The sequence below is a fragment of the Ammospiza nelsoni genome, chromosome 8, assembly GCF_027579445.1.
Source record: "Ammospiza nelsoni isolate bAmmNel1 chromosome 8, bAmmNel1.pri, whole genome shotgun sequence".
In the NCBI taxonomy this organism is placed as follows: domain Eukaryota; kingdom Metazoa; phylum Chordata; class Aves; order Passeriformes; family Passerellidae; genus Ammospiza; species Ammospiza nelsoni.
In genome coordinates this window covers 7635734-7658695 of record NC_080640.1, presented here as the reverse complement: position 1 = coordinate 7658695, position 22962 = coordinate 7635734, and the positions used below count along the sequence as shown (strand labels likewise).

General features: G+C 35.5%; 1 protein-coding gene across 3 annotated transcripts in view; it reads left to right on the top strand.

The window, feature by feature from the left end:
* The window catches only part of ATRNL1 (attractin like 1), a 428690-nt gene that overhangs the window by 147045 nt on the left and 258683 nt on the right, over window positions 1-22962 (top strand). For all 3 annotated transcript variants that reach the window (XM_059476726.1, XM_059476727.1, XM_059476728.1), the window contains exon 21: window positions 7585-7637. In XM_059476726.1, the coding sequence (XP_059332709.1) occupies window positions 7585-7637 (53 nt within the window). The remainder of the gene's footprint in view (window positions 1-7584; window positions 7638-22962) is intronic.

Genomic DNA, 22962 nt, shown 5'->3' with positions numbered 1-22962 from the left:
TTATCAGAACAACATACTGGATAGATGTATAGATATTGGAATGATCTGATGAACAAAAATATGTTGTTAAAGACCTGCAGGTCAAGAAGGAAGCTACAAGTCTGGAAACTGTGATGCATCCATGTTTGCTTTCTGGTGTTCTCTGGGAATTTCTGTTGATGCCATAGGGATCATCTAGGGGAAGTAAAAGTTCTGAATATCTCATCAGAAACACCTAAGTCATCTAGGAATAATGAAAGTTGCTTGAAAATGTAATGGCCAAAGTTTTGGCTCCCTAAGGGTAAGGATGACAGCTCGCCAATTCCAGTATGTATTATACATAAACATCTGTGATATTTGTTCATCAGGTTTATATTATAACTTGTCATTAGCACTGTAGAAGTTGTTGCAAGTAGAACAATAATTCAGATAATATGACTATTTTCTAAAATTCCCTAATACTGTATAGCTGACAGCCTAGAGAAAGCCATGGCACTCTGATTTATTCATACCTTTTTCTTCATTTTGTATTTACTATTCTTGAACATCCACGTATAAGCAGCACTTGGCCATTGCTGAGCTGCAATGTCAACTCCAAAATGTGTGATATGCTTTGCTTCTGAATTGTCATTTTTGTCTTGTTTAGTCAGTATTTCCCATATTTTTGGAAATATTAATTGCCATATTGTGCTAGATTGTTGTCTTAAATGACAAGAAAATCACCAAAGTTACCACATGTAATTTGAAGTAGAAAGACAAAAAGTAACTTGCCTGTCTTTGTACCATTTTCTGGAAATTATAGTGTCTGTATGGCATCCTGAAATAAATATCTCTGAAATTGCCTTTTCCTTAAATTGCCTTGAAATTATAGTCTTATATAAATAGTGATTTTGTTAAAAATCCTCAGCACAACAAAAACAAACAAAACCCATCCCAGAATCTTGAAAACAAAGTGAAATGAATGCAAGAAAGATCAAATGCAAACAGCTGAGAACTCCATAGCACTCTGTAATACCACAGTACTGAACTTTCTGCACTGAGATTGTAACTGAGTAGTTCTTTGCAATAGCTTCCCTCAGAGACTGACCATAGATTAAATTCAACAGTAATAAAAGAGTAATGTTATAATGCACATTTTTTAAAAACAAGCCAGGAACTGTTTAATAGTTAAATATACTTACTACAAACACACTTAGTAATAGTAAAATTTTACAATTCAGTAATGACTAATGAAAATGCAGTAAACCACTTGGGATTTACTGTGTGTATATTTATTTCTTTTTCATGTGGTCTACTTGATGAAGCCATTTACGATGCATTTGCTCTGACTGTCAGGGCCTGTTAAAATATTTAATGTTGTGACGTGCTGCCTCTCCTGCTCTTTTTGAGAAACGGTTTCTAAACAAGAGCAATATACAAACACTGTTGGAAAGTGCCAGAAGAGGCAGTGAATAGCTGATCACAGAATCACAGAATGGAGCCATCCCAGAGCACGGGGACAGGATTGTGTCCAGATGGTTCTGGAATATCTGCAGTGAGGGAAACCCCACAACCTCTCTGGGCAACGTGTTCCAGTGCACACTGACTTGCATGTATTTATTTCATATGGTCTTTAAGATCCCCTCCAAACGATTCTATGATTCTATGAATACTCTATTGTTGATAAACATTTCATCAATATTTATCTTCTGAAAGCATTAAACATATGTGAATTTTGTGAACTGTTCACTGGTTTTTGAAAAGTAAACATTTACGAGGAGCTGCATTTCAGTTTAAGCAGTAATAAGTTTTTGCAGTTATTTTACCATTGCTTCTTATCTAATTCTTCCCTCTAAAAGCAAAGAGGTAATTGAGAAACTCATACTAATATTTCTCAGAGTTGTGGTTCTCAGTGTAAACAGAGCCTCTTATTTTGAGTTATGAGATATTCTAACATTTACTTTCTAAGGGCTGGATGAAGTGTCTGATGTAGGTCAAAATGTGAGAGAAGAAATGTGGGTATTTCTCTTCCCTGACTTTGAGAGAACAGTGACTGATAAGAGGGAACTCTGCTTTTCCAGGTTTTTGCATATATTCAAGTTTGTGCATCACTGCCAAAAAACATGGCCATTTGTAGAGAAAGGAGTGCCAGACGTAAGAGTAAGGCCATGGACATGAGATTTTTCTTGTTCAGAGTAAGCAGCATCAAATAATTTGCATACAAAATCCATTTGGTGCCTTATTCATTAAGATTAACAGGGAGTTATCCAGCTATTCCAAATCAGGGCTGTAGGTCATTTCATTCTTGTATACAAGAACTAAATAGAATCCAGACTTTATTAGAAAACACTTATTTTACATATTAACTTTTATTTTCTCTTAATCATATAATTATAAGTGACACCTCATTGAAAACTTATTTTGTCCTGGAGTGCAATGGATTTTGTGATTTAAAATATTATTATTTCAAAGAGTATACAAGAACTCTTTATTAATTATTCTTGATCTTGCAGGGAAGAAGGATTTGAATAGCATGAGGGATCTGGATATGGAAAACTTTCTTATAACATTAGAAGGTTTTACTTTTTTCTTTTGGTGAGATCAGCCTAGATTAAAAAAAAATAAAAAGTACTGCTGGCCTAGGCCTTTTTCATGAATTATGTGAGGAAGAGACAAGTTGATCTACAGATGAAACATTGTCTCAAGACATTGTTATATGCACTTACAAGAAAAAAAGAAATAAATCATTTCCCCACATTATTAAAAAGTTCTAACTGGAAACATAAATCCCAGTACCTTTTACCCTTTTAGGTTATCATTATCTTAAGAGGTAGGCTGATAATTCTTTTTATCTGAAGTTACTCATGACTGGAAGAATCTTGGCAGTGTGAGAAATGAAAGTGTCCAATTTTTACATTAGAACCAAAGATCTGAGAGGTCTCTCTATCTATACTCAGTAATACTGGGTATACTGCAGTATTAATGGATAGCTTTGGGACAATGTAGTACAGAGCACAATGTCAATGCAGTCAAGAAGCAGACCTTTATCTGTAAGAGGGATAAATTTACATTTATGGATGATGAAGTTTGTCTATTTCACATATTTCACTTTAGCAAAATAAAGATTATGTTGCAGGATAAAAATGCAATAATAATTAGCAAATGAACCTATTCTCTGAAAATCAGAAAGCAGTCATTAGCATTGCTTACAATGCCTCTTTTTCATTAAGTATGTCACCTGAACTCAACTATTGCATCTAAATCTTAGCACTTCAGTGGAAGGATGATGCTGTTTCTGAATCTTTTAAACATGCTTTAACTCCCAAAACATGACACTGGCTGCTGTATTGTAGATGCTGGTTGTGAGGTTCCTCACTTTCCTTGCTGCTGACCATATCTGTTGTGGATGGTCAGAAGATGTGGTTGTTCTTGGGCATTTCTGTGACAAAGGCACGGATGCCAGGCAGGCCTAAATCAAGACCTAAGTGTGAATTTCAGGTATCAGTCACTCACTGCTCTGGACCAGTAACAAGCTCAGCTGCAGAAGCTTCTACTGTCACCATGAAAGGTTAAATGAGCTGTTATAGGAATGATCAAATCATTTGTCTAGAAAGCTGTTGATCTAGGTTGGTGTTATATTGATAGTTTTCCTCAGGTGAGAAGCTTGAAGGTTTGCCCTTCCTTAAGGACCATACCAGTAAGGACAATGAAATTAGGCATGTAAATATAAATATTCCCCTCCTGTCAGTTCCTTTGCTTTGTTAAGCCTGCAAGGTAGAGAACACAGGAATATTGAGATTGCTAAGCTTCAACAAAAGGTTGTTTGTAAACTCTGTCTTACAAAGAAGCCTTTCATTCATTAAAATCCCCCCAAATCTGTCAGTCTTACTGTAAACATGTACTCATTTACATACATTTATTGTATTTAAGGAGAAGGAGAGACATTATCTTGGTCAGAAACATGAGAATAATTATTTTTTAAATGCATTTGTCAATAACTTCTATTTTGAACTTCCAGAAAATCCAGGGAGATTAAAAAAAGTGAAAGTGGTTCAGTTTTGAAAGGATAATTGAGGGAGAAGTTGGGAAATAAGTGCTAATAGCAGGCCATCCAAAGGTCACTGAGCTTGATGAATTGAATACTTCTGTATTGGAACAAACCATAGAACTTGTGCATAACCTAATAGGAGCCTTCCTCCATTTGTCCTTGTAAATGGGAGCTGTGTCTTTGGAGTCCTGCCAGAGTGGAACTGCTCATTCATTATGACCACTTAAAGCAAATGATCATGGCCCTATGGCACATAAAATAATGAGTGTAGCTTCCATTTCTCAGATATGAGGAATATATTATGCTTCACATATGGTCCAATGTGTGCTGGCTTTTGGAAAAGGTACAAAAATTACTACAATGAGTAAAGCTCATAAGGAAACAATTCAGCAAATAGGAAATTTTGTAATTGGAACCATAATCAGTGACTAATGCAGAGCAATATGTATGCTAATAAAATAGGAGAGAATTAAAAGACAAAACTAAATTTAATCGAAACCCACCATACATGCTTGTGTGAATAATTTCAGATATATTCTTAATCCTATTAGTTTCATTTTTTTCCTCCACTGAAGACCAAGTGTTTAAGCAGTATCTTCCATTTAAATTAAAACAGGCTTCCCTAACTAGTAAAAACTCCCCCCCGTGTTATTCTTGATATACATTATGGAAATGTTCTGCATGAAAGGCCTGGCTACAAATGGTGTAATAAACCAGCTGTTTTCATGAGAGGGCATAAAAAGAACACAGAAAACAGGTAAATCTCATGCCCCTTCAGTTCCTGGGGTTCCTGTGTGCCTGCAGCACCGGATGAACCTGGATTTTCCCTCTGAGCTGTACAGGTGCTGTCCATGGAGATGTTCCTCCTCCCTCACATCCATGGTGCCTTTTATCCTGTGCCCAGGCAGAGCTGTGTGTCTGCTCCTGTCAGGCTGGGAGCTTCTCTGGGATAGCACCCACCAGGGCTCTCTCCTGCCCACAGTCATTCCCTCCTTCAGTACTTCCATGAGGCTCCCAACACAGAGACTATAATATCTATGATAATACATCAAAATACTTTGCTGTGATGTCATTCCCTGTACATATTTTATCAGTCCATCACACGTGACGCTGAAACAACTGAAATGGCTTTAAAATTGAATTGCTTTTTTGTTTTCAAGATGTTTGAAGGTGACTTCTGTAATTGTCAGGGAGTTGGTAATTATTTGGATTTGAATGGATACTTATGAATACTTGTATGTTGCAACATATTTCAAACCCAGTAATTTTTGTGTTAACCATTCCTTTGTATATTCTTGTAAGCTGTGAAGCCTGTCTTATGTTAGATGGAGTTTATAGATATTTTTATTTAACGTATTCATGTTTGGGTTTTTTCTGTGATATAAATAAAAATGCAAGGAAGGTATATGTGATGCTGGAAATCCCTGGGTTCTGGCACTTATTGATCCACAGGAGATGGTTGCATCTGATTAAAAGGGCAGCTGAATAGAGAGGGGAAGCTGTATGGAAACAGCTGTCTTTTTTCATTAAGATTTTCAAGATTAAAAAAAAAATCCTGAACCTTTATTCTCAGTGTCAAAGCACCACAGGTGAGTGCTTTGACTGGGCAAGAGTTCAGAGAGGAATTTGTTTATTTTCTCCCCATGGAAAAGTTATTGTTGGGAGCTGAATATTGCTCTTGGATGTCACACACAGGTCAGTGCCATTAGCAGTGAGCAGCAGGGGAAGTTTCTTGCCTTCATCCTCAGACTCTAAGTACAGAGTTATTTTTAATTTTTTTTTCTTTCAGGTATAAAACCCCAGCATATTCTAAATACTGGCTACATTTAATCTACTTTGAGTTTGAAACAATTCAAGAGGAAAAATAGTCCTCTTAGAATGCTATTATTATTTTCTACATGATACACTGTCTCATTTATGTGGCAATCTTATATAAAGAAAAGTGGATTCTTTTAAACCCTTGCTTTAAAAATGGTCCCTTTCCTGTAGCTCTCTTTCAGAATTCCAAATCTAAAGGCCCTTTCAGACATGAATATATTTTTTATTGTTTCAGTTTCAAGCTGTTCTTTGTAGAATGTTTGTGATGTTTAGAAAAGAGCTCTTTCAGGCAGACCAGTGTTACTATTTGAGAGATTTTCTCCTTTCCAAGTACATGCAAAAGAGTTACTTCAGGATCGGACTCTCTTCTAAATTCTAAATTCACTCTACTAAATTCTGTGGAAAGGACTGTGGGGTGAGAGTGACTTTGTGAACAAGACCACTAATTGTGTTTTGCAGTTAGACTTGAAGTGTAGGGGGGTTTGTTTTCTTGGAGATTAATGACTAAAATTATTATATTAAAAAAGTGTTGAATTTCTGTATGGTTGACCCTGCAAAGAGTTCTCATGCTAAGTGGGATCAGGAGTGCACAAGGGCAGAGTCCAGAACATCTTTTTTCTACTTTTTGATTTTATTGCCACTGCTGATTATTTTCTTTATGGTATTGTAACAAAGGGTCAAGGAGATTCTCTGCTTATTTCTCTAACAAAAATGAGTATGTTAGGAATCACCACTTAGAAACTATTGAAGAAACCAGCAAAAATACAAACATCAAAATATTTTGAAGTCTGAAACTTGTTAAATTATATGACATCCAAGTTAGAATGTATTATTAATACCAATCACAAATAAAATAACAGAAAAAATATCTCCTTCCAAATTAAGTTTGTTAGAATACAGTAATGAAAAGTTAGTCCAAGATACTAAATGATTCAGATTACTTCTGGGAAAATATTTGTATGAAATTTAGTAGGCAGTGATTAGCTTTCTCTTTGTTTTGTGAATCTTTTTCTGTATATGTAAGAGAAAACTATAACCTTGCTGGAGACTTCCATGAAATAGCCAAGGAAACCTAAAGCAGATTAATCATTTTCTATTAAGATATTTGGCATTTTTAGAGTAACATTATATAACTGAATTTGAACAGAATTTCTGTAGGATATTTCATGTCTCTGAAAATAGCTATATATCTTATCTTTTTCAATAAGAAAGCTATTTCTCCAGCCCTTCTCATGTGGACATCTTGTCAGCAGCATCAGTACATCACACTCAGTTTGAATTTCACCTGGTGCCCTGGGTGGTCAGTGAAGAGGAGCAATTGCTACTGGAGTTCATGGAAGTTCAGTAGCTGAGATGCTGCTGTGCCAGATCAAAACCAGGGAGGGAATCAGCTGTGACTGGGGGACAGGGATAAGGAGATCCAGTCTTGGGGTGGCTGCCTGGCTCTCCTTTGCTCATCAGAGTGCAGAGAGCCCAGAATTCCTGCCCTGAGTCCTACAGCAGGCACCAACTTCAGGCAGGTGACTGAAGCTCTTTATTCAACTCTTGGTCACTCTGGCTTTCTTATATGACAGAGAGCTGCCTCCAGAAAGTAGCACACCCTCATTAAGAACTATATTAAATATTTCTTATTTGCATGATTTTGTGTGGGTAGTACTAAAAGTTATGCTACTTGAATAAATATTCTAGCTGTGTTTTTATTAAATTTGTACCGTGTTTAATGGGAATGTTTGGTTTTGTCTTTTTTTCCCCCCCTGCAGCTGTGACTCTGAGAATAGGTATCTTGGAAATCCACTTAGGGGAACATGCTACTGTGAGTACTTGTATTTTTAATGCTACATACTGAAATGTTGATTACATATTATATGATAATTTCATTTCCTTGGAAAAACAAAATAAGTTCCTGGAGATTTTCCAAAATTGAGCACATTGATATTTTGACTGCAAAATAAAATGGCCTACTGGGCTTCTCTTACTTTGTCTGCAAGAACACAAATTAAAGTCTACTAGAAGTTGATTCCTTACATCTGGCTTAGAGGGACTGACCAAGCCACTGGTTATTTTCTGTATCTCATCATATGTGAATGAAAGGAATAGTAATTGTGTCAATGCTTTAAAGACAGACTTTGTGGTGGAGAAATGCAAATAGTGTAAACAGCAATATTCCCTGGGACATTCTGAGTGGTTTAGCCAGTGTGCCTCCCAGGGACATGAGGCACAGCTGCTCCCCACAGTGTCATAAAAGGAGGCTGTGTGTTGTCTCCATGTTCTTAATGTCGTAGAAAAGGTGCCTCTGGCAAATTTACTCTGAAGCGTTGCAGTTTTGATAGTCTTAGTGGAGGACCTGAAGGGATGAGAATGCTTATTACCCATGTGCAGAAATCCCTTAGTGAGCTGTGCCAATTTTACTATGCCAATATCAAGTTCAATAGTAATTTTAATCATCATAAAAACAGATGGGATGTTGGAGAACACTGTTTTAACTTTGGTGACTTTTGCACGTACCTGCTCCGTGTCAGACAATTGGATCCATTTGTCTGTTGTTTCTAACATCATCCCTGCCTCAAACTTGAATTTGTACATAAAGACAGATGTCTGAACATACTTATAACCTCTCTTCTGATTTTTGGCCTTGTTTCTTAGCATTTTATTTTACAACATACACAACAACTTTATTTTAGTGTGTCTTTAAGGCATCATTTACCTAATAAAGGAAGGTTTATTTTCTTTGCTAATCTGTTTTTCTTACCTTAAATGGTTTGCATCTGCAAGGTATGTTTTACAGAACAAAAGAGTAAATTACATACTATATTACAGATGTTGACATATCTCTAGGCCTAAAACATTTATTCCTCATGCCAGCTATTAAAGAACATTGGTGTGGGTTTTTTTTGTTGGTTTTTTTTTTTTTTTTTTTTTTTTTTTTTTTTTTTTTCCCTCCCAGACAACATAAGTTTGAATGTAATACTTTAGGCTGGAACATAAATTTTAAATGTTGTAGACCAAGTTGAAAATACTCTTGAAATCAGTGTCTTTAAGATACTCTTGGTCAGTAAATTAAATTCCATTTGTTATTTTTTGCATAAGGAAAGTGTCTTACTTTAAAACAGAAATATCAGTATTTAGAAGAGTAATTTTTTGTATCTATATAAAAATTAAATATTTTATTTTAGGTTTAGAGTGAGTACATGAGAAGTTCATACTTTAACAACAATTATATATAGGCTATTTTTGATATGTGTGTCAATGTTTGTTTTGTCTTTTAAAAATAAATGTTATTAAATTTAAGAGATTGAAAAGAAATGACAGTAATGAGATTTGTAGACCTCAGGCACCTCCATGAAAAAACCTTATTTTTTTGCTATCATGTTTCAGGCTGAGTCTATAAATCATGTTGGAGACAAATTGTACTATATTCAAGATGCCCTTTCACTTTTAACTCACTACTGTTATTTGTCTTCTGTCAGATTTCAAAATTTTTTAAAAATCTTGTTGTTTTGAAACAATAAATTTTCTTTTAATATTCCAGCCATTTAAAGTATCCCATATAAACAATTATCAGAGTTATTTTATTGTAGTAATAGAGAGACTTTACTGATAAATAATAATGGAATTCTGTATTTGCTGGATGGTGCATCATAATGGGAAGTAATCAGTTAATTTATGGATAACTGAATAGCCTAAGATTTCAATGACAGTTTCTTACCAGCACAGTCCATTTCCTGCTAAATCGTGTATTAAAAATACATATATACACACATCATGAAGAAATTCTCAATTTGTTATCTACATTCTAAAATATGGCCATACCATGTTTCAGTTTTGTACTAGACAGGCATTTTGGATGGTATTTTTTCTGTGCTTTAGTTCACTCCTCATTAAGAAACTTTCTCTTTAGATCCTTAAAATGCCACTTTACTTTTCCTTGAAGTGTATTTCTTACAACACATGAATATTATTGCTCAAGAGGAGGGAAAAAGAAATTGTATGTATTTATGAACAGCATAAGATTGTCAGAAATTAAAATTCTAGGCACATCTGTTTCTATTACTTAAATAAAAATCAGTGAATGCAGATAATAATTTGCTGTATGGTTGGGATCTTCATCAGGAAAACTTTTAAGTCACATGCTTGAGTTTAGCCTTGAGTTTAGCATCTTCAAAAAGACCAGTTTTAAGTATTTAAATTTTGCCCTTTTTTTCACTTGTGGAAACATTGCCCTAAATTGGAATGCTCTTCTGAGCAAAACTTCAGGATTTTATCCCAAGTGTCTAGATAACTCAGGATTTAATCCCAAGTGTCTTTCCTGTGATACTGGATGACCTGGATTTCTCTTTAGCTGCAGGATGTGGATTGATGAATGCTTGTTGCCTTAGAGAATTTTCTGCAGCTTAGGATGCTGTGAATATTCTCTGCCTGGTAGAATCTCAGCTGGTTTCATCTCCTCCAGCTCTCTGCCCATCTCACCTAGTCCTTGCCTAGTTCTGTGCCCCCTCTTGCCTGTCATTGCCATCCTCAAGCCTAGGAAAGGGGAAACAGGCTGGTGTTGGTGCAGGTATTGACATCAACGGACTGATTAAGAGGGTAAATGAAAACAGTTTACCACTGGGAGAGCACAGGTTGTTTTATTCTTTTCATTATTTGTTTCCTCTCATAATGATGTAGGAGAGTAAACAGAATTTTAATTCTGTACATGGATGGTGTTGTGGTTGAAGAAGTGATCTGAGCACAGATAAAAACACAGGAAGATTATGGATGGGTCTGGCATGACTGAAAACAATGAATTTTATGTAGGAGGTAACGTGCTGAAACATTGCAGGGACTTTATCTTAATTCAGATACTGTGCCAAAAGGATAAACTAGAGAGATCAGAGGAACAGTGCTTTAAACATCAGATTTCATTCTCAAATGGCAATTCCAAACACAGCAGCAGTAGACAAGAGTAGTTATTCTGCTTTAAATTATGAAAACTTAATACAATGGAATAAGAAATGTGTAATGGGGTATGCAGTAGTATATTATCCAGATTGTGTGAAAATAATGGTACATGGCTTTTAAAAAATTATTTTAGTTGTGACTGAATTGTGCTATTGAAAAAGCACAACTTCTTGGAGAGCAAGAGAATGAGATCAAGCCTCAGAGATACAGAAATTAGAAAAGTACTGAACGTATAAGAATGTGTGAGCAGCTGCATGATGATCTATCTAGTCTAGCACCCTGTTCTCAGGAGTGGCTGCACACAAATGCTATGGGAAGATTGTAGCAAATGGACAAACATACAGTGGTAATTCTCTCTTCACATCCAACAATTTGCAGCTTAGAACTTCATGAGAGGAAGGATTTTTTGAGCTGAAAGTGTTCAATGTGCCATAGCTTAGGAATATCAGAGGAGACCTTATCAAAGATTTATTATACAAAATAAAAACAGTATTACTGCAAAAGAAAGCTTTGTGATTTTAGAAAGTACAGTTTTGTTTGGCCGTGTAAACATCCTTGTAAGCTGAGGACAGGTCTGCTTCTGGTTGTCTCTCTATTTCTGGTAGGGAGGCTCTGTATCTCTAGCCCTGTGTGTTGGGAGCCAATCTTGCTGTGAATGATCAGAAACTGATTCAATCCATAGAGATGAATCCTGAGTGGAGGCCAGAGATGCTTGTGCAGCTGACTTATGCATGTACACAAACCATAAATACAACATTTTGTCATGATACATTTGTATTGGCTGTTGTTTTTGCTCCGTGGTGTCTGGGCCAGCGTGATGGATGGCGGTGACACCTCGATAGCAAAGTGTGCATCCAAATGGCTGCGTTAGTTCTTCACACATCAGCATTAGGAATGCATTGCTGTCAGTCAGAGCTCCTGGGTGCAAGGGAACACGTAGCAAAACCAGATGGTTTTAGACAGACTGGGAGGAATCACTGGGACGAATGCCACTCCTGTGATCTTCACTTGGGTTGTGTACAGACACAAAGCTGTAAATCATAAATGGAGAAGTGGTTAATCCAGTGTTCCAGAGAAAATGAAAGTTTAAATTTACAATTCATGATGTGTTACAATGCAAGGTTTGAATCATAGGCATGCTAACAATCACTTGTTTTGAGAGGATGTGATACTTTCCACCATAAACCTCTCTTAGATAGCCATAATTCTAAGGTCAAAAACTTTGCAAAATGTGTGGCTTATGTACATTATTTTGAGTTCCAATGCAACATATCAAACAAAAAGTACAACTGTTTCAAATACTGCTACATGCAGAAGCATAAAAGCTTCCAACAAATCAGTCCTGCCAGTGTAAATCACATTGTTTGCCTGCATATATTTAGAATTTTCATGAGCTGAGCACTCAAGATTTTCCTGTTTGTCCACTAAGAAAATTCCTAGCTAAGACAATGAAGTTGAAAAAATGCACATGGATTTAGACACCTTAGCTTTTTTTCCCTTTTATTCTTTTAAAAAAGTGTTTAGAATAATTTTTGGATTATTTCTGGGTACCACCGCTGACAGTGAAGAGCTTTTCCATTTGCTCCTGCTGACTGATTGCTGTTTTAAAACAGGCAGCAATAGTGAATTACAAGTCAACACACTTTGGAGTGGGAAAGTTTCAGGGATTCCAGAAGATTTCCTTAGCAATGTATAGCCAGAATGTGGTCACAGTGTAAAACAATTGCTATAAGTGAACAATTTTAATTAATCTAGTGCTCGTCTTTTGGCTGGACAGACAGTTTTGTGGGCCTGTGATATTTGTGAATGCAAAGAAAAATAAAATGAAGCTTGCCTTTGCATTACATATAAATAAAAATAAAAATAAAATTAAAAATAAAAATAGTGTGTGTGTATTGTAGATCCAGTGTAACACTGTAGAGTTTCCCATGCTGCAGAGCAAGCCTGCTTTTAGGGATTAGAACCTGACCTTTGAGAAGGATTAGAGAACCCAAAACTTAAGAGGTCATGAGGGATGGGTCATTTGCAAAGAGAATTAAACTGGGGAGGGATTGAATGACTTGCAGCTTTTTGTGGAATTAAAACCTGTTTATTGATCATATGCCCCTGATCCAGATATTTGTTGGGTTTATAGCCTTTAAAAAAGATAAGGCCTTAATATCTATATATAAAAAGGTAGAAAGAATGTACAAATTTTATTTTAACCGTTTTTTAGGTGTTTCCTTCTGGAGCTCTTCCTTTTTTCTCCTACCATAGTGTTTTATGAAATGCTTTTGTGGATGGCTTCACATAGAGAGTGACCACCATTCTCAGCTGTTTTTCTGGGATGAAACATGCAGGGAAGGAAGGTGCTGGGCCCATCTGCAGGAGCCTTAGAAGTCAGGTATACAAATTCCACTGGCACCTCTCAGTTTTCCACTCAGTCTCCTGGACATATAGGGAGAAAATAGAAAATCAGAGAACACACTGCAAAGTTTAGCTTATATATAAAAAACCCCAACATTATTATAAGCAGGAAAACAGTAGTCATAGTTTTTTGTTGGTTTGTTTGTTTGTTTCTTAATGGCTCGATTTTAGTAGCTGCTCTTTTTCTACTGAAATAAACCACAGGAAAGAGTATGTGCTCTACTAAATATTTTGCAATGATTTTTTTGGGATTGACCTGAATAATTGGTTTATGGCTTTGCCATTCTAAACTCTGAGCCATAAAATCATTATAGCTTATAAGACTATTGCTTCTTTCCTTGGTGTAAATACAGACAGGATAGCAATAAGCAATTCCCTCAGTATGTCAGCAGCTCTCAAAGATGAAGAATGATACTTTCATGTGGAAAATTGGTGAGAAACTATGAAATGTACATTCAGTAAAAACTCGCAAGATAATATCTGGTGTCTGTGCAGGGAGCTGGGGACAAAAAAGCAAATTTTGCTTCTGGTGAAGAGCCTCATAAGGATTCTAGTCCAGTCCTGAAGCTGTATTAGCCCCACTAGTGCTGACACACCAGGATTTCAAAAAGGGAAAAGTAAAGTGCTAGTCTGTACCTATTCTCCATACAATTTCTATATAGTAAATTTGTATTTTAGTTTAAAACTTTTAAACCATATTTTTATGCACTGTATGTGGTGCCTGAAAAGAAATAACCTCAAGCACTTATTTCTTTTATCTCCTTTATTAAAAATTTGTCTTACTTGCTAAAAATTAAGAAGTCTAATTACTTTTTCATATCTGGTCTTTGGACTAAGGATTTTGTAAGTCCTGATTTCTTTTTTTCCTAGGAGTAGTAGCTAGAAATATTGTTTAATTATTAAATGTAGATAATTTATGACAACTTCCAATGAATTTTTAGAAATATCACTTCAATATTGTCTCAGATCAAAAGGATGATCCACCCTTATTTCTGTTGTCAAAATGCAGTTTAAGCTTACTAGACCTATTGACAGGGTCTGATAGTTCATCCTACCTGTTTTCCTTATTATTAGAATGTATTTTCTTTCTTTCTTTTCTGGGCTTAGTCACAGTCAAAGTTCTAATATAAGCCAAGTTTTAGTAACATTTATTATGTTACCAATGTTATAGTTTAATAAAAAGGAAAATTAAAATTGTTGAAAGAAATCTCTTTAAATACTAAAATCATGTATGTTGATGCATTCAGGAACTCAGAACATGACCTCTTTTGTCAATAAAATTGGAAAAAAGAATTGTCAAGTAAAACACATACTAGAGGTACCATAAAGCACTAGGTGGCAGACTTGTTATACTTAGAGAAAAATTAAACTCAAGAACATTCCAAGGAGAGTGTTTTAGAAGATAAATAGCAAGTAGTACTATAAGTAAAACTGTTAGCAGGGATTTTCCAGATATTTAAAAATTATGTTGAGACTTAAAGGGCATAAACAATAAATTTTAGCTCTTGAAAACGTGTTTGCCTTGGCTGAGTTGGGAGATGTGTACCAGCAGCCACCAGCTTCACTACTGATTGAACAATTCATGTTTCCTTTTGGGACAACATTAATTTCAACCAAATACATATTGTAATTGTAAAATTTTCATGCTTGACTTAAAATAATGAGTTCCACCAATTATATCTAACATTGATTGACTTTGATACAGACTGAAAAAAATCTATATTATTTATAAATACAGTCAAAGTAACGACTGACATTGAATTTTGAATATATGGACTTATGCAAAAAAATTCTATTTAAAATGAAATCTTCTTAGTGTTTAAAGAGTCTAGTGGAACAGATTATAGTTTAAATCAGACAATTCTAGGATGGCTTGATAAAAGATTAGCCTCAGCAAACCTACCAACTCAGAACTTATAAAGAGCAACAGACAAACACAGTCTTTGCCCTGAGCTAAAATAACTGCACAAACCAACTGTCGCCTTGCAGAGAATTAAAACAATAACCACATCTGAAGCTGAAGCTCCTAATAAAGTATTATGATCTCACCCCAGGCTGTGTGTACTCATTTGCCAAATGCTAGGTTGGCTTGCAGCTTTGCTGGGCAGGCTGAGGAAATGGATTTGCTGCCAATCATTTTCAGCTTTTACTTTGAGTTGGAGAATTTTTCCATGTATGTATTTATTTCTCATCTTTGTAATTAATGTTTTTTAATGTTGTGGATTTTCTTTGCTTAACAAGCCATGTGTTATTTTTGAAATGAAGATTATTTGCTTTCTCTGGTAGCTTCTGCTTATATACTAGTGAATTTAGCAACTGGCATCCTCTTACAGTTACTATTTAATACCTTTTAATTAATTTAGAAATTATTCATTAATAATAGCAGGTATGCTACCCTAACTCAAAGAAGTAGGACAAACTAACAGTGGTGAAACGAACTTTCTAACTGCTAAAAAGAAGAAAAATCATACCTTGTATACATGCAGTTAAAGGTCTGAATTAGAGGACTGTTCCACAGATGCCATGGTAATTCTTTGTATTATTTTACTTGCAGTGTAATATATAATATTACAGTAAAATAGCTATAGGTATAAAATGTGGGTATTTATAGATCTTGGTGAGGCAAGAGCAGCAGGATGTCTCGTTCAGAAGACATCCTTTGCTTTGTAGGGGACTCTAGCCCTTGTAGGAAGCAGTGTTTTAAATGAGAAGGAAAGCAGTGCAAGTATCTACAAATAAACAACATTTGATTTTGTTGATATAGTGAGCTTGTGTTCACAGGGATGGATACTGTCTGAATCCTTGTGTTGTGTGTTCAGTGTGCTCTGTGTGTGTGTGAGAGAGATTCCTGAACACTCCCCAGGGGACAGGAGCTGTCACCCCTCAGACACCTGGAGGCCTTGGAGCTCCCTGAGCTGGAGCTGTAAGAAATGAATGCCATGGGCAAGGATCCCTCAGGGTCCCTTGCTTTACCTTCTGACAGCCAAGGGAAAACACCTGTGGTGCTTTTGCAGTTGCTTCCCATGCTGACTGCCCAGGGAAAAGAGAATTCTTAATCAGCAGGACTTCAAGAAGATCTGTAGTGAAATCTTGAGCCAGTTGAAAAAGGAAAAAACACACCCTGACTTCAATAAGTGTCTTATGATATGTGGAAGATTTGAGTTGGTTCTTTTGGGAGTTCTTGGTCAAACAAGTGTATTATTCCAAGTCAGCTGGAGTGTTTTTGCCTGCTGGCACACATGGAGCACTGGAGGACAGCTGAGCCTCTTCCATTAATGCAAATGTCCTGCAGTGTGAGTTCCACTGTTCGGGTGTGGGTTCTGAACCACCTAAAGCACACATGGGCCTGTAAAGGCCAGAGAGCAGTCAAGGATGTTTCCAGCTTTAGAATTAGTGCTGGGAAGCCCTTACGGGGTATTTGAGGGACTTTTGTGCCATCATTTAAAAAAGTTAGGGGTCGTTTCTATCTCAAGAGAATGACAAAACCTTGGATTATATAAACTTAAGGAAAATGTAAACTAGGTTAAATGTGGACATTGTCAAATTCACCTTTCTGACTCAATAACTCAGCTCCATTTCAGCATATTGCAAAGTAGCCTGTGAGTCTTTGATATTAATTTATTGTCACTTTTTCTTAGCTTGAATTGTGAATATTATTTTAAAATATATTCCAGAAACATAACTCATTGACAGCAAAGTGTAATTTGGAAGTCACTTGATATAAAGGGTAATGCTGACATGAAATGGAAGAGCAAACTGTGTGAGGTCAAAAAGCAGCCGTGCATGCTAGGAAATAGATACAATAGCAAACTAGACATTAAGGGAAAGTTGAAAAATGTATCTGTCAAAGACTATGAAGATACACTGGTAAAGAAGTAATATATATGTATTTGATTTGTCTTTTTATGTTATCGGGAAATAAATGTACTTTACTGTATTAGCCCCTTAAGGAAATGCCACGGCCATCAGAATAATTTTATAAAAATGACAAGCAATGCAAAATGTGGGAAGAAAAGTCTTAAAAGGGCAACAATATCATGCTTTTTTTCATCAATGATATGAGAATTTTAGATTTCTACCTCTGTTGAATAGAAATACATACTGCTTCTGTACTTGTTTTTGAAAATGTGGCCAGACAGATTTTAAAGTGCTAGAGCCTTTTCTGATGTTGGGAGTGGCTAATGAGAGAGAACATGGAGAGGTCATTGCTGGAATGAACAACAGAATAAATGGTGGAAAGAGAAAAATGGAAAACTTCTAAGGAAGGCAGTGTATGGCTCCATCATGCAAATGTGTCACTTCATGTCTGTTGGCAAGGACTGCCTGCCACAGTCTCTGCCCTGTGAAGGTCAGTTGCAGAGATAGGAACAATTACTGCTTTTCAAATACCAAGAACAAACAGACTGTCAGTATTTGCTACAGTTTGCTGTTCCTTTTTACATGCTAATTCAGTTCTCAGAGAATCTGTGTCAAAAAGTTTGTGCTTGATATGTATCAATGAGTAATGGTATGTCTCAATTGGTCTGTATTAAGCTATTTTGAAAAAAGCCAACCAAACCATAACAATAAAAGAAGAGATTTATTCTATTTGCACATTTTGGTTCACAGTAATTTCTTTCCATGGCCAAATAAAGAAAAAAAAAGAATAATGAAAGCACAGCTGTATTTAGTTCCTGGTTTACAGAAAAAAATAACACCAGGAAAACATAATATTTCTTTTAATGGCTGGCAGCTGTTTTGGGTGGAAATTGAGTTTTCCAAGTCACTTTCAGAAAGGAGTCAGTGAGCCCTGCCATGGTGGCCAATGTTTCCTCTCTGAGGCAAAGAATAAATCTCCTCTGAAGGATGGGTGACTGCACTGGGGTTGAGGAAAACAGCCTTTGGGGCTCCATTTTTCCTTCCTCCGTTATTTCAATTTGCTTATTTTAACCAAACTGTTTATTATTTTATGTACCTGACAGCCAGTCCTACAAATCAAACTTGTAGCAAGTAGGGGAATGTTTATTATTTCTATTTTTATTTTTTTCACTCTGTATTTTATTTCATACTAGGGTTGAGATATTGCCTCCTGTCTGTTTTAAAGGCTGTGTAAAATGGATTAGGCAATATTACAGATATGTAATTTCATTTGTGAATGTTTGGAATTTTAATTTTCTATCAATATTTTTTGCTGAATTGGCACTCTGTTCTTAGCATGAGCAATGTTATTGAGTGAGAATGTTATTAATGAAATCAACAGATTTTACCCTAAAAATACCTAATGGTATTTTAAAGGAAAACGTGCTTGTGTTCTTCGTCTTTACAAAGCTGTAATGTAATTGTGTTTCTACTGCAGGGAGATGTAGCATTTTATATTTATTACAATACAAGTACCTGTTCTAATTTGTGACTTTAAAACAGAGGACCCTGCTCAGTCAGGTATATGACATAATTTCTATCCAGTATGAAGTGCAATTTTCCTGATCTGGATTTATTTGCTATGAGAGATTTTACTTCTCAGAACTAAAAAATTAACAGGGTTTGAGAATACAGCAAAGTGGAAACATCTCAACTTGAAGTTACATTGTGCAGTTTGTACAAGTCATGCGGAGTCAAGCAACATGGGGTGTGTTCTGTCATTTGGGTTGTGGATTTAGGGTTTCTTAAGCAAAGTTCAGCTAAATAATGAGAAAAGGGAAAGAGGAGAATTTTGAAAATGTTGGGATATTGCAGGAGCACCTATTTATCTATGTATATTTATAGACAATTTATAAAGCGTGTGTTCTGTCTCTTGGAAGACCTGAGTAACAGGAGGTTGTTCTTTAATTGTTAAGATCTGTGTTTGGTTATTTGAGAAGCAGGATAAAAGCTCTGCTAATAAAGATGTAGAAGTTATTGTCTGATTAACTTCTGATGTTCCCAATTTATAGCAAAGCTTGAGTATATAGTTGTATAAAAGCATAAACAATTTAAAAATTACATTCGTACTTCTGCCATGCCCATATTTTCAGCATTGATCCATGTATAAATGGAAGCTTCTCAAAAAATCGTTTCTAAAAGGAGATGTAGTAGACTTTTAGGGATTATACAATAAACTGAAAGTTATGAGAGCAAGATTTAAAATAGCATGAAAATCTCACTGCTTTCATTTACTGCTTTCCTAGACAAGAAACATCCCTCTTTGGCAATAATACATGAAGTCAAACAATAATTTAACATTGTTGTTTCTTAGATGTGCCACTTCTGTTGTCAGAACAAGCAGATCAGAGATCTCCTCAGTGTGTAGAGACTATATGATGAAAGCAGTAAATTAGAATCAGGTTAGTGGGTATTGATGCTGGTATATTGAAAAATACGTGCTAGAGTTGTAATATTAATATGAGTGTTACAAAGGTGGTGATGCATTTAGATCAATATGAAAAAAAATCATGGAGAGAGAAATTTTAATTTCTTCCATAATAATGAACTTTTTTCCCCTGGCTTTTTATTTGTGTTTTTTTCTCACTCTTTTAACACTTTAGGAATGCTACAAGAGTTAAGGGATTACAAAGATGGTCCAGTGTGACAAAACAAAAGTACATTTATGAAGTACTCCTTGCTGTCAAGTAATAACACACTTCTGACAGGACTGTGCTCTGAGTTCTGAAATGTTCCATCATTGGAGACACCTAGACCTTTTCCTACAACTGGCATTTGGATACCTGCTGATTGGTGCACTTATTTTTCTTTGTTGCTGCTTCTTTTGCTAATATTTTGCTCATAATTCCCTAGCCATCGCTTTCCACACTTTGTTTATAAACCATGTTCTTCAGCAGAGCTGGAAAAGCGTCTGCAGCTGTTCACAGTAAATTCATCAGTTGTTACAGCATTTCAGTAAAGAGTTTAATGAAATATTTAGGAAAAATAATAATTGGCTGTGGTCTGGGGTTTAAAACTTTAGGAGCATCATCTTAAACTTGCATGCTTAAAAGACCCCAGGTGACTCTATCTGTACCTCAGTTTTTCGATCTCAGCCACAAGCCCAGCCTTGTTTACCATGACATTTTCCTACCTACACTTCTGTGACAGCTATGGCAAGATACATCTCACCTAATTAGCCTTGTAAAACTTGAATGTCCAGACTTAATGAACCTTCTAGGTCTTTCTATTTTCAGTAATGAAAATCAAAAGTTACCCTTCTGAACATGATCCATTTCCATCATCCACTGAAAGTTTTAGTCAATACAGAGTGGCCTGAGAAAATAAGCAAAATTTAGCTGGGAAAATTCTAATACAGGTAGATTTTTCTGGCCCTCCCTTAGAATCAAAACTGACAACTTACTAGACCTTTCCAAATAGCAGTGGAGAATTTAATAAGATAAAAGATTTCTATTTAAAATAAAACTTAGTTACCCAGTTTTCTGATTATGGCACTAATCCCTCAGTCTTTCTGTGGGCTTTTTAGACCAGTACATTTTTATAAAGTATAGTGAAAGGAAAAATGACTTTCAATTGCTTTATATTTTTAAAGACTTTGAACTTATGTGAAATTCATTCTCCCATGCTCTTTCTTGAAATGGAAAAAGGCATATAAATAGTAAATGCTGGGGTTTTTTTGAAGCTCATTGTGCTCTGATTACATATAATAAAATGCAAGTTTTTAGTAAAGACTTCACAGTAAATGACTTTTTGTTTTATCACAATGGACAAGTAATGTCAGACACAAACATATTCAATATAAAAATGACAATGAGGCAGTGGATGACTGCTAGATACAGATGACAGAGGAATGAATCAGGCAGCTGCTCTGAAAGTTCAAAATAATTATCCTGACAGAAAATAGGTCTGGTGGTAACCCCCAACTTTGATGTAATACAAGGAGAATTTCATTTTGGTCACAGATGAATATGATTTATAGCATTTGGTAATGGTACTTGGTTTCAAAAGCAGCATTTTTACTGATAGAGAGGAATATGAATAGTTCTGTTCTCAACAAAATCAAGCTGAAAATAGAGACCAATCACTAGAAAGAGGAGGAGAGAGACGAACTGCCTGTGCAATGAAGAGGTGAGAGTATGAATTTTAGAATCAGCATGAATAGACAGATCCTTAAATAGAAGAGTGTGGGAAGACTGTGACGAGTCTGAAGTTGCAATCATGATGGAGGTTCTTACAACTTTAAGTGATTTCAAGTAAAAATAAAAGAGCACTAGATTTTTGAGGGGTTTATTCACAAAATAAAAGTTATTCTTCTTATCAGAAAAAAAATGTGAAAAAAAACTATTTTAGTCATTGATTGAGTAAAGATCATGTGATCCTCACCTAATATTTTAAAAATGGGATAATTAGGTTGTAGCTGAGAATGAGATTATATTGTGGGTGGGTGGGTGGGTCTAGTTCCATGCTCTTTTTGTAAATCTGGTTGATATACGTTGCAGTACTTTTGGCTTAGATCTTTTGCTAAACTTAAACTTTTGGAGCTAAAATGAATAGACATTTCTCAGAAATTCTGTATATGTATGAAACTGTTTTGCCATTTTGTTCATCAGCTTTAAAAATGTGTGTTTAGAAACTGTGTGAGAGGAACCAGGGGAGAATGGCCAGTGACCAAAGTTAGAAAAGCCCTGAGTGTGTCCAGTTGGGAATGTTCTTGCTCCCTTTTTGGGAACCTAGGTTTATTCTTCCCTCCTGCTGAGAGATGCAGTGAACTGGGATAGTCTCTTGGAATGATTTGTTCAAAGGTAAAAGATAGCTCAGAAGTGGTTCTCTAAAATTTACTCCAGCCTGATTCTTAAATTACTTAATAAACCCCCTTTATTGAAATATGCTGCATAGGCAGTGGGTGCAGGATGGTGGAAGAATGAAGGTTGCTGTCACAATAATTTTATATTTGCTTCTTTTTTAGAGCGTGATTGCACAGTTTTTAATAATATTGCTATATACCAGTTCCCAAGGAACTTTCACTCCACAATGCACTGAATGAATTTGTAGAGAATGAATCAGTGATAATGTAATGGAAAGTTGAATGTGTGTTCCTTTCCTGTTTTGTTGAAAAAGTGGAAAGAATTACAATGAATGATGGAAGGAGCTACCAAATAACAACCTTCATACATAGTGTTATATAATTCAAAGTATTAGGAAAAATCAAAGTCCAGGTGTTTCAGATTGGCTGCTCATTTTAATAGATGGCTTTGTCCTTGGTCTCTTTGTTTCATTTCCTGTCCTATAAAATGGCACTCAAATGCCTTCTCATCTTCAGTAATGTTGTAACAAATTCATTAACTTTTGTGAAGAACTTGGAAAATTATAGTGATGAATACTATAGAAAGCCAGATTAGAAATTAATTCCATCTTGAGAAAAGGGCTTGTGTAGCACGTAGTAAATGAGGCATGGGCCCAACACTGAGTACTGAACATGGAACAAAGTGTTGAATAGCTGCCCATTAGGGGAGTACTCACCCAAAAATAATTTACAGGCACCCTTGATTTGTAGTGGTTCATTTTACAGTCTTAATACTTCCCTGTACCATACCTTTTCATATATAAATTTGTCACTAATTTATACTAAACATATTCAATCTAATTACCTTTTAAAAAGTAATTACCATTGTAATTATATATTCTCACAGAATATAGAGGCGCCATAGAAATACTGAAGAACTTCTTTCTGGCCTTTGTTTTTTTGGGAGTATTCTGTAGTTTTAAAAATCAGAGTTTTCTTCCAATACAAAAGTTTGAGTATGGGAATTGTTCTGTTCCTTTTTGGATGAGTACAAAACTTTCATATTAAACCATATAATTCTTATCAGAAGTCATTGACCTTTATTGATGAAAAA